Source organism: Amblyomma maculatum, chromosome 1 (genome assembly GCF_055883805.1).
Source record: "Amblyomma maculatum isolate TAMU_Amacu chromosome 1, ASM5588380v1, whole genome shotgun sequence".
Taxonomy (NCBI): Eukaryota; Metazoa; Arthropoda; class Arachnida; order Ixodida; family Ixodidae; genus Amblyomma; species Amblyomma maculatum.
The window spans coordinates 311,585,356-311,598,106 of record NC_139344.1 but is presented as its reverse complement, the minus strand read 5'-3'; the positions used below and the strand labels follow the sequence as shown (position 1 = coordinate 311,598,106).

Below are 12,751 nucleotides of genomic sequence, written 5' to 3'. Positions count from 1 at the left end.
AGCAGGGTGGGTGGCGGGCGATGAGCGGTGGCCCGCCGGCACGCCGTGCCCTCAACTAGGGACAATCCGACCTAGGGATTGCTAGGGATTCAGGGCGGCTGTCCAGCAAAAATCCAGGCAACACTGGCATTATTCATGGCGAGTTTTAGCCGCTCCCCTTTGATGAACTGGGCCGTGCTGAAAAGGTGATTGTTTTGCACGGCATGACGAGCTTACCTCATTATCGTGCGCTCTCTTCTCTTCTTTTGTTTTATTCTTTACTTTATCTCTTCTGTCCGCACGAGACAGCGGAGGTGGCTCAGCTACAGAGCCAGTAGCTGGCCCGTGCATTTTCTTTTCCTTCTTCCTACAGCCACAACAAAAACAACGTTATCGTGCGTGCATGGCCCGTTATGAGCAAAGGCTCGGGTCATGAACGCGCGCCGTGAACGAGTCGGTACTCCTCAGTGAAAAAGTGAACACGATGAAGCGCTAAACAAGACCATTTCCCGCGATCGCGGGTACATTGCTTCTTTTAGATGTATAGTTTGATTGGCCCGTTTTAATCACATTTTGCAGGTGGCGTGCTGTCCATAATGTGTTGTACAAGGCATGGGTTCCAGGTTATCCAGCACTGCGGCATTACACACCGCGCCGTGCTGTCCTCTATGTGCCTGGTAGCGATGAGAGGAAGATAACGAAGGCTTTTGGTCTAGATGTGGATTGCATGGTCCTTGACTGTGAGGATGGCGTGGCAGCTAGCAAAAAGGTACTGCACTGGGCTTATTGTAATTACTTAAAAATGTGGTAACCTGATCTTATGTTCGCTTTGGTGTTCAGAATGATATCTTTATGAACAACATTTTCAAGGCCTATTAGTGTTACCTGTTATAATTGGCAGATAATTTCAACGTTCATTTTTTCAAGGGCATCTCCAGAGGTTTGGTGGATATCACCAGGTTTCAGTGAACTACTATATACAGTGTAACCAATGGGAGTGATTTCCCATGGGGTGCCTGTCTATGCAAATAGCAAACAAAGCGTCAGCGCTGCTGTTGGCTACTCTGATCGCGTTTACATGTGCTGCCTGCGTTTCTGAGTTGTTTAGCAAACAGAATTGGTAACTTTTCTTGCAGTGAGTGCCTGGTGCATAAAACAACCAAATACATGTTTTTGGCTTTGCAACAAATATTTTAACAGTGTTTACCGGCAATCGCTCAAGTGCTATATTGTAACCCGGAAGTTACTTGAGGCGCTGCGATTACACACTTGAAATCGTCTCGAAACAGGTGATGTTTTTAAGGACATGCGGAGACCTTCATCTATTCCGGTATATATTCTAGTTCACTATTACCAGGTGCACCGCAGTTGTAGCTGTGCACCTGAGTGAGTCGCATAGTCAGTCCACATGCTGAGGCTGCTGTTGTGTCTTGACACAACGAGAGCAATTGTGTCTTCCTAGCTCGGCTAAGTGTTACTGAGGTAATCGTGTGGAATCCCTATTTCAGCAAGAGGCACGAGAGACAGTGGCTCATGTCCTGGGTAGCAGCAGCCGAGGGGATGGGCGGCATAAGGATGTGGCAGTGCGCATCAATGCAGTCAGCACAGGCCTTGCAGCTGATGACCTGCAGTGCATCCTAGGAGCCAGCCACCTGCCAAGCACACTGCTTCTACCTAAGGTGGAAGAGACCAGCCAGCTGGACTATGTAAGCTGATTGGCACTACAGTTGCACAGTGGGTGAAAATAGATAATCTTTCTTTTTGTGCGAAAGGTTTTGTGGATTGCATAAGGGGTGAAAAAGCTTTTCTGTGAAAGACTGTATCTCTTCGTGGCAAACACCATCGAAGTTGTTCCAAAGAATTTGCATGTTCAAGAGTGCTCTTAGTGGTTCAAGCAAGAAAAGGTCATCACACCCAACAGTTGTTATGAAAGAGCGGGTCATCTGAGGCCGGCATTATGCATGCACACATGTGGTGAACATGTGTGCATGCATGTGGTGAATGTGTCATTGCTTTTCCTGGCCTTATTGTCTCAGTGCTTGTCTTTGCTACCTTCCGTCCAGTCCTGTGTTCCATGGCAGGCTTCTCCTTCTGTACTCGTTCAGCATGTGAGACACGGTGCTGACGAAAAGGCTCAGCTGCTACTGTGCAGCATAACAGCATTGTCATGTGCACTTTTTAAGTCATGACTTATCAGCACTAAAAGTATGTAGTCAGGCAGGCACATTACATTTAGCAAACATGACACATTATGCAGTGGATGACTTGGCAACTACATTTAAGGTAGTGCTGTACGTATTGAGCTGAAGAATTAAGAACTTATTGTATAGCTGTAGACATTTGGTTTTTTATGTATGCTCCAGGTGTTGCTCTCTCTGGGTGCTTTTGTAGCAGCAGTATGCCCCATCCTTGCACTCTTGCACTGCACTGTCCTTCCTATATGTCCCCAGTTATGTATTCATTCCCCATGCACCTGCCATCATATGCATCTTCCTCTCACTATGGCACTTTCTTGACTCTTACCATTCCTTGCTCTGTCCACACCTTCCCTTTGACACAATAACCCTCCCCCTGTGGTTACCAAATTCTGGTTGCGCAGACTACGGCTACCACTCTTAGGCCAGGCCTGTTTAACAAAGGCAAGTGCCAGATGACGGACACAAATGTTAATCAGCGCTGTCATTCTGTAGTCGGTACCTTGTTTTACATGCCTATTTGAATAAAATTAAAGCTGTGTTTATATAGCATTATTCATGTGGCTTACTGTTGTGGCTCAATGGTTTGGGCGCTCGACTGCTGAACCCAAGGACATGGGATCGAATCCCGGCCGCTGCGGCCATTTTTCAATGGAGGTACGATGTCAGTGCATGTTAGAAAACAAATTGGTTGAAATTTTCCGAATCCTTCACTGCAGCGTCTCTCGTATCCTGAGTTGCTTTGGGTCATTAAACCCTGCAAAATCAAAATGAAACCATAATACTTGTCTAGCTCATGATGATCGAGTGAATCCCCCTTTGTGCCCTCCTGCGGTGGCTCATTGGTTGGGCCAGGTACTAGTATAGCATCCTTTGTAGCCTTAGTCATTTTAGGAGCCAACAAGTGCCATTACCTGAGAATATTTAATGCGGTAGCATTAAAGGACCTTTTATGCTGAAAATCCCGCATCGGTGTCATCATTGGCATTGTGAGCGAAAAATCATGGCATGGCATAGTAGCTGGCAGCTGACATGACCGTGCTTTGATTTTTCAGTGGAACAAGACCACATATCAGAATGTTGAGAGGAGCTGCCAGCTCGAGTTGCTTACTTGAGCTGGAAGAAGAAGCAACCTGCGAGTGCGACTGCTAGGCCACGCAGGCACATTGGTACAGCTTGGTTAGTTAAAGCAAGGCTTTATATTGCTACATGTATTATGGGAATTGTTTCGGCTCTTGCTCTCTTGTGGAAAGACGACCAAAGTGTGCTGGTGGCCGCAAAGCCTTACTGCAAAGCCTTCCACTCGAATTGGCTGCGCAGCTGAGCCCCCCCAACTGACATTAGAATGCTCATCACAACGGCCACTCAAACTTACGGCCTACCGGGCGTTACAAGCCGCCCTCCATCATCATTCGCCACGCATGCCAAGGTCTTTTCATAACGACCCTTTCGAGGATTTTCAAGATTGGCTCTACCACTACGACTGCGTCACCGCCTACAACGACTGGAACGACACCATAAGTTGCAGAACATCTACTTCGCTTTTGAGGACTCTGCCAAGACATGGTTCGAGAATCATTAGTTGACCCTCACGTCTTGGCAGGAGTTTCATAGTCAGCTTATTCATGGTTTTGGAAGCCCCGAGCAGAAAGCAAGAGTTACAGGCTCTCCAGTGTCGAATCTCAATGAAAGCATTTGTTGAAGATATTGTTACGGGCGAAGAAGAAGCGGACAATGACGTGGGCAGGCGCGCTCGCGCTAGGTCCGCAGTCGTTCATTAAACGTCATCTACCATCGCCTTCGGTCATGTTCTGTCTCCTTTCATCATTGGCTTGCCGCCCCGTAACATTTGGTTGGAGGTGCGGGGTACATCATCATCACTCGTCATCCTGGCCCGGAGCTTCGGCGCCCTGTGTCATCTTGCACCGTCGGCAACGGGTTCCTGGGACGACGCATCACCTGGCTGTTCCCCAGCCTGCTGGACCCGACGCCACATCGCCATTCTCCACCCCCGCCCAGTCCGCCGCCCTGACCAAAAGACACAAAGAAACACAAGCAACCCAACTTTAAGATCCCACCGACCTGAGACGCCACGAACTTGCGCAAGGACATATCACAAGATACAGCGCATGAAAGACCTGACTGAAGGATCCGACCGACCCGAAACGCCGACCAGACGAACCCACCGACCCGATACAACACTACACGTTAAGACATTGCCTCTGCCTGTGCTGTTTGATGCATACCTAGGACCCAGCCATCAAACCCTGGCGACCGGTTCAACGAAAGCTTCCTGGGCCAGGCTTCATTGGTCATCATGGTGGCAAGCCGTTACCTTCTTTCTCTTCAATAACGTCGAAATTTGGGCTTGTTTGTTCATACTTCCAAGCTGTAGCGCACACAAGACGAGGGACTGAGAACGAGAGGACACACACAGCGCTTCTTCTTTCTCTTCTTTCTTCGCTCTTTCTTCACCGGTCCGCACAAGATCACCGTCATGTCACAAATCTGATCAACTTTGACTTCTTCTTTGTCCATTCTTGAGCCCCGGGTAGTGTTATGGGCGAAGAAGAAGAAGCGGACAATGGCGTGGGTAGGCACGCTCGCGCTAGGTCCGCAGTCATTTATTAAACGTCATCTACCATCGCCATCGGTCATGTTCTGTCTCCTTTCATCATCGGCTTGCCGCCCCGTAACAATATGACCCGACTTTTTTGGTGCGCTTGCGCTGAACCGAACACGGGCTAAAAGGTGCGCTTTTTAATTCAGAGTGTAAGAAGCAGCTGTTTGCTGGTTTCATTCGTAGCCGCCCGACCACTGTGGATGAATTTGTCCGTGAAGCTACTGCCATGGAAAAGGCACTGCAGCAATGAGCTATCCAGTATGACTGCGCGCTCCAACTCTTAGGCGTCAGTTGTCCTCGCCTGCCACCAGAGAGTTATGGTCATGTACTCTGGGAGCTTGTGTGCCAAATTATTCGGGCGGAATTGCAACACCTTCACACTGAGCTCCTCGAGGCGCCTCCTGCTACCATTTCCAGCATTATACGTGATGAGCTACAGCAAGCAATGCAGCCCTAGGCAGCCACCTCCCAATCCTCCAGTCCTCTCTTGCGCCGAGGTACTGCACTCACCACCGCCGACCCTGGCTTGCTTTTTTCCAGAGCTTGAACTACCCCAGCAGCGCTTCTGGCCTTGTGCATCCCATGACCAGGCCTGGCAGCCTACACGGAAGGCGGCCGTTTGGCGGACCTCTGATAAATGCTGCCCGCTTTGTTATCATTGAAGAGAGCCAGGCTGTCTATATCGCAACTGCTCGTAGCATCAGATGAGCTTGCAGGGTTTCAAGCTTACACTATCCAAGAACCTACGCTGTCCGCACTTACTGTATAAGCACGGAAGCTCGTGAAACTTGGTTGAAGGGTAGTTGAACCTCTACATTGAGCGCTGTGATTATTTTTGATTGGTTGATATGTAAATTCTTGAGCATGGTGCAGGTGAAGGAGCAGGTGCAGCGTGCCCTGGGCGGAAGGCAGCACTGCCTCGAGCTCATTGTATGCATTGAGACCGCACTGGGTCTGCTCAACTGCCGCCAGCTGCTGGAGCATTCCATGGGCCCACCACTCCAGCTGGCGGGCCTGCTGTTTGGCTCGGATGACTTCATAGCCAGCATTGGTGTGTCCCGCTTGCCATGTTATTCTTTTGGGCTCATCAAGCTCTTTCATTTTCACTGGTGCATCGCATGCTACCAAAAATTACAAGATGTTGCTGTGGGGGTTAATAATGTCAGCTCTTGCAGTTTGAAGAAAGGTCACTGACGGGTGCAACAACAGACACACCCTTACTGTGTCGAGTAAAGGTGTGCACAGAGCAGGTTTTATATATTGCCGTTATAGGTAACGAGGAACTGTGCAGTGCTTCCTTTTTACACTCCAGGCTGGCAGGTGTTGATGGAGATTCCCAGATTTTGCTTTTTTTTTACTGCACTGGGCATATTCAAACATGCTCCTGCTGTAAGCATTTGAAATACAGGAGGCCCCTTTGAAAACAAACTTGAAGAGACCGGAAAAAATTGTTGGTCGTATCAGAAGTTGATCTTAACGGAACACCGCCCAAAAGAGATATTTATATGTTATGTGAAAACAGTGAATGAAATGATTTTGCATTAAGAGGATAACTGCGTGTGCAGTATGAAGTAAGTTAAGCAGTGAAATAATCTAAGCACACTGAGTAAGCTAAGGAACGTTGGATTGTAGGCTGAGGTGCAAATTATGTGTGGAGACACCTTAATGTGATGGCATTAGAATCATATTCCAAGAAAGTATCCTGCATTAGTTGAAAAAGTCCCGTTGAGATCACTTGGTCTCATGACATCGCATGCACCCTGCTCATCAACCTCTCGACCAAACGGGGAAGCAAAGTTGGCAATACCATCACAACAGTGGCTTTGTGCTCAGTCTGTTGGATGTCCTTGCGAATTGACATGCTGCCAAATGCATTACAGTTGCTTGCAAAGGCAGTCCTTTAAACTAGACAGCTCTGCATGGAAGAAAGCCCTTGAAAGGTATGATAGGCGACCCATGCAGCATAGCAGATAATGGTGCACGCAGTATCGCCCCCTGTGTCCGTAAGCACAAAGCAGTAAGGTGCAGGGTGCGAAAGACTCATTCATTGGTAGATGGCTTCCAGAGCACACCAAATGTAAGAATCTGCCATCGTTTAAATCGTTTGAATGCAGGATCAATTGCCCGGTGGCACACATTTTCTCCCAATGTGCAACCTTGTGCAGGTGCTCGGCGCACTCCAGATGCCACAGAGGTGCTCATGGCACGTCAGCAGCTGGTGGTGCTGGCCAAAGCCTTTGGCATCCAAGCTATCGATATGGTCACCATCGACTTGAAAAGTGCGTGAGCATTTTCAGCCGGGCGCACAGCACATGCAGCTGGCTTCCAAACCATGTAAAGGTTCTTTCCCTTTCTTTTTCTGATTGGCGTTGGGCATGAAGGGTGATGATGAGGACGTAGATGTTCACAAATGAAAAACTTATTTTACGGGATAAGACAAAGCTTTAGGGTACCAATCACAGTAAAATCTCGTTGATATGTTTATAAAAAATGCCGGAAAAAAACTTCTGGGAGAACGTAGGATTCAAACTGCCTAAAATTAAAAAATTAACTGCTGAATGAGGTACAAAGGCATCTAGAATTGAGACTTCCACTGCATAAAAGTGTAGATTAGCATCTATGGATATGCACAGCTCCTTTTTAGTCCCGGTTTGCAGAAGGAACGACGAGCAGGGATCATTCCCTTAACCCTTTCGCTGTCTGGTGTTTCTGGCCGTGACTCACAACCAGTGTCGACTTGGTTTCAGGGAACGAGCATTGCGATTTATTTTTTATTATTATTGCTATACAAATAACATAGTCAACGAAAATGCAACATTTCGGTCTTCTGCAGGTGTTGTTAATTAACATCATCATCATCAGCACGACTATAAATTACAGTCCAGCCCACTTATAACGAACTTGATCGTCACGCGGCATTTGTTCGTTGTATCCAAAGTTTGTAGTAAGTGGACCACCTATAATACGGGCAAAAAGAGCAAGCGAGACGAAAGTTAACTTTATTTTTAACTTTATTTTTGAAAAAAGTCCGTGATGCATGTCTGCTTCTTTAAAGCTGATCACATCACTGCCGTTTCTAATTTTTCCAGCGCGGTAATATGTTCATCGCCAAGGCCTCTGCTGCACACAAGTTCCTTAAGCGGCGCGATGTAACCGATTGCGGTTGAAGCGTTCACAGCAACCGGCGGTAGAGCAGCATCCTCGTCCTCGTCGGTCTCTGGGCAATCAGGAAGGGCTCACACTTCATGCACAATAGCTTCGTCAGTGCATGGCTCCGCAATGTCGGCGTCGTCATCAGCAGAAACGAAATCGTGCCAGACAATGTCAGGTTTGGCCAGCTGCGTGTCAACGACGCGTTGCCACAAGTCCTCGTGCGACCGGCCTTCCGGTGGGTGATCTATGGCGTCCTCGGTGCCTGGGCCTATAAAACCCGCCTTGCGGAAGCAATTTGCTATGCACTCCGCGGTGAGTTCCATCCACCCCGCTTTCAACATCTCCACGGCGGCAAGCAAGCTGATGCGAACTGGCATGGCAGCATCAATCGCGATCAACAAGCTTTGCATGACGCGCCGCCGGTAGCACACCTTGAACGCATGAATGATGCCCATATCCAGCGGCTGAATTTTGCAGGTTGCGTTGGGAAGCAAGAAGAGCACTGTCACCGCACTCAAGGAAGGCTGCACATGGTGCACCGCATAGTTATTCAGCACGAGCAGGACCTTCCTGTTTTTTCGTGCCATGTCGCGGTCGAACTCGACAAGCCACTCGGCAAATAAGTCACAACTCATCCAGGCGTTTGTATTGTTCCTGTAGCGTACGGGCACATAGCTTCCAAAGCATCGCGGCTTACGTGACTTGCCAATGACAAAAGGCAGCCGCCGGTCACTGCCGTCCATATTGACACACAGAAGAACGGTTATGCGCAACTTGCTGTTTTTCCCTCCTGCGCACTTGTCGCCTTTCAAGGCATGCGTTTTAGATGGCAACATCTGATAAAACAACACAGTCTCGTCGGCATTGTAAACGTCCCGTGGAGCATAGCTCGTGATTGTTGGGAGGTTGTCGGAAAGCCACGCGTCGACGTCCTCGTTGTTCACAGACGCGGCCTCGCCGACAACCGCCTTGAAAACAATTCCGTGGCGAGCCTTAAACCGGTGGAGCCATCCATTGCCTGGGCTGAAATCGGAAAAGTCCAAAAGGAAGGCAAAGTCTTTAGCCTTGGAGAGCATCAGCGGTCCACTGATCGGAACGTTGCGAGACCGGGCGTTAGCGAACCACTTCAGCAGTGCGTCCTCAACGTCCGCGTAGGTCGCCTTCCGAAGGCGCTTTCTAGTCGTCGGGTCGGCATTCACGGTAGCACCAAGAATTTTTTCCTTGCCCTTAGCAATGGTTGAAATGGTCGATTTTGACAGTCCGTACTTCTTAACCAGTTCGCAGTTTTTTGCACCTTGAGCAAGTTCATTAACAATGGCCATCTTCGTTGCGATGTCGACAGCTTTCCTTTTAGAACCTGAAGAGGCTGGCGTACAGTCCTCCATCGCATCAGGCGCAAGTCAAGCCCTTGGGCTCGCGCGTTGAGGCAGCCTTCAACTCCCCGATCTGGGAAAGGCACGGATGCGGCAACGATGGGAACGCAGTGCCATCGCACAGAGAGAATCGACGGCGCAATGCCCTCAGCACGGGCTGGCAACGGAGCAACAAATGGAGAACCGGTTTGAGCCGGTAGAGCAGGCGCCTGACTTTCCGGATTGGCCGACGCAGATCACGTGGATGCATCACAGCGACGCGGGCGGCGTCACTTTCTCTTTCGTCACCGCGCACGCACGCTTTTTCGTTTTCTTTTTTTACTTTATTTTACTTGCAAAGGAGCGCCGGGGGACGCTTTGTGCGCTCTGTGTTCGCGTCGTGTCAGGGGAACACAAAGTGCGCGAAATTCGCCTGCCGCGGGTTCGCAGTCGAGCGAAACCGCGCCAAACACCGCCGGCTCAGTCAACTACGGGGGCCCGACAGCTTCGCGTTCGCTCTAACCGAGTGTTGAGGCCACAACAGTTTGTTCTATGTGAGACACTGTGCCATTGCCCCAATATATATTTTGACGGTAGCACTGCCCTCGTTCGTACTAAGCAAGCGTTCGTTATATCTGCGGCTGTTATAAGTGAGCTGGACTGTAGATAAATGAGGATAATATGAGGAAAAAACTGTTCGATACTTGAGAGTCCGAATCCGAGCTCGGATCGTATTCATAATCAGAAGTCATTGCTCTAGCCCACAGTCGAACGTCCCGCACGGAGGGCGCACTTTCGGTGACCAGCACAACGGAGAAAAATGGCACGTTGTGAAATCAAGATGACAGAGATTGATGGAAAAACCTCCTTTGCTGCTGCTAGCTGTAAGCAAAGGTGTGGCGAGAAAAAGTGAAAGCAGCGATCTAGTCATTGGAGAGGCAACGGCGCGCCCCCCTGAACTTCGACGCGTTGTTGCAGACAAGCTAGCAGAATAAAAGTAAAAACCTGCAAAGCTGCGGCAGAACAACCCTTAAACCCATAACTGCACGCACACGCCGCATCCTCCCTCACGGCTCAAATCATCAGCACCGCGCACGAGACACATCCGGGTATCATGCGTACAAAGGCACAACTGCGTGAGCGGTTCTGGTGGCCACGAATGGACCAGCAAGTGGAAATAGCAATAAAAAACTGCCACATCTGCCTGGAGGCAGATAAATCTCCGAAAACATCACCAGCACCGTTGCAACCTGTTAAATGGCCTGAGCAACCGTGGCAGAAGCTTGGCCTAGACATTGTTGAACCTTTGGCGCATGCAGCATACAACAACAGATTTGCCCTAACGCTTGTTGACTACCATTCTAAATGGCCAGAAGTACACTTTTGCAGCGAAATGTCTACGAACACCCTAAAAGACTTTTAATAAATGTTTTTGCCCATGAAGGCTATCCAGAAGAGATAGCCTGTGATAATGGACCTCAGTTCACATTGCACGAATTCATCACCTTCCTGCAAAGCAGAGGCATCCGTCTTTCGCATTCGTCGGTATAGTATCCCCAAGCGAATGGGCAAATCGATTCAATCGCACACTGAAGAACCTTCAAGTTTCACTGCTCGAACGACGACCACTTCGGCAAGCAGTCACAGAGTACCTTGCCATTTATCGAGGTACTCCGCACGCTGGAGGAGCGATTCTAGTAGAGGTTGCTTTCTGAACCGAAAAACAGGCCTCGAGGGCCGCTTGGAGTAGAAGTTCGAGTGAAGGCGTGTTTGTGAATACGGTGGTTAGACTGCCCAGAAAGCTTATGCAGGCAGTTTTTGTGTGTGTGTTTGTATGTGTGTGCATGGGCTTGTTCTCTGCAGTGAGACAGGCTTGCATTTTGTCTATGCTATCGCAGTGTCGGCAGCAGATTAGATGAGGTAGCAGCCTCACCAAGTAATTGAGCAGCCATTGATGTGCAGATGAGGAGGTGCTGAGGCGCCATTGTGCCGAGGGGGCAGCCATGGGCTTCACAGGGAAGCAGGTGATCCACCCATCACAGGTGGGCCCCACCCAGGAGGCCTTTGCTCCGAACCCTGCGCAGCTGGAGAGGGCACACCGCTTGGTGCACGAGTTCCACCGGCATCAGGAGCAAGGAAAGGTCAGTCACACAACTGCTGCATGCCAAGCAGTGTGGCCAGCAGTATTGTTGTCTCATGCAGGGTGCATTCGTCTTTGAAGGCAGCATGATCGACATGCCCAGCGTGCGGCAAGCACTCAACGTGGTGGAAGCAGACGAGGTCATTCAGGGCAAGCAAGCAACCTCCGACCAATAAATGCTGGCTTTTGTGCCTTCTGGGCCGCAACTCATTCATTAGCTCGTCACTATTAAAGGCAGATTTTTGAAACTTTCTGAGCCTGAAAGTATTCATTGCTACTTCAGCAAGAAGGCAGAATCTTTGTGAGTTACCCAGGCAGCATTTTGGAGTCACAAATGTGCCCAAGTTGCACTTGACCACCAGATGCACCTTGAGAAGGTTATTTCTTTTGTGAAGTGGCAATAGGCTTGCATGGCAGGTAAGCATGCCTGTCGGATAAATTTGCAACAAAGTGCACGTTTCACGCAGTTGTGCACATGCTTCTCAACTGATTCTACCGCTTGCTGAATGCAGTGTGCTAAGGAGGCACATTAGCTGTGATAGCATATTACAAAGTCATTTTAGAGCGCAGCTCTTTGGCTCCTGTTACTGCGTTTCGTGTCGTCGGCATTGTCCGTCGTAACCAGCTCCCTTCCTCCGTGGCGGCGACCGTGCGTGTTCTCAGATTGCTGTGAGCACTTCTGCCGCCACCGTTCGCTGCTCAATCTCAAGCTTATGGGGAGTAGTCAAAGTTACGTTTATTTTAAGGTGTAGGCAGGCTAGTGTTGAAAGAGTATTTAGTTATAATTGCCAAATCTCCATCGAAAACATCAAAGAAAGTTCCCACTTATCTCAGAGAATTGTGTGTAATGATGTGAAAAAGGTGGTGGAGTAATTAAATTTGCAGTTACGAAGAAGGTGCAGAAATATGTTCGCCAGTCAACAGAAAGAAAATGGATCATACATTGACTGCCATGCCCTCTTGTAGTGCTTTCACACGAAAACCATTGGAGTGAATTCGAACCCATGTACTTTGGTTCAGTTGCCAAATGTCTTAATCACTGAGCAGCTAATGATTTGGTTCGCCCGTTAAGCGGGAGTTAACCATCTCCCGCTTGACGGGGCTGCTCCCAGTTGGCGCCGCAAGTAGCGTTAAACCCACGACCTCCGTGATAAAGTGATTCGTTGAACCAGAGCTGATCACAGAGGCCACAGTTAAATCTGCGCTACTGACGTGGCAGATCTGAGATGGTGCAACATGTTCAGCTGAAACTTCGACACACCAGGCCCTTAGCCACAGAAAGTTTTTGTGCAACCCCGCTTTCACATGA

The 12,751-nt window shown here is 49.2% G+C and overlaps 1 protein-coding gene across 3 annotated transcripts in view; it reads left to right on the top strand.

Moving 5' to 3' along the window:
• The window catches only part of LOC146207094 (citramalyl-CoA lyase, mitochondrial-like), a 28,150-nt gene extending 16,457 nt beyond the window's left edge, over positions 1–11,693 (top strand). The window contains exons 1-7 of one of the 3 annotated variants that reach the window (XM_084598902.1): positions 2–185; positions 559–748; positions 1,488–1,685; positions 5,671–5,848; positions 6,963–7,076; positions 11,265–11,443; positions 11,505–11,693. In XM_084598902.1, coding sequence (XP_084455028.1) covers positions 136–185; positions 559–748; positions 1,488–1,685; positions 5,671–5,848; positions 6,963–7,076; positions 11,265–11,443; positions 11,505–11,618 — 1,023 coding nt within the window. In that variant the 5' untranslated portion in view covers positions 2–135 and the 3' untranslated portion in view covers positions 11,619–11,693. Of the gene's footprint in view, position 1; positions 186–558; positions 749–1,487; positions 1,686–5,670; positions 5,849–6,962; positions 7,077–11,264; positions 11,444–11,504 lie in introns of those variants that run through there. The other 2 variants (XM_084598985.1, XM_084598821.1) reach the window with 2 other exon arrangements.
• Positions 11,694–12,751: the final 1,058 nt, after the last annotated feature.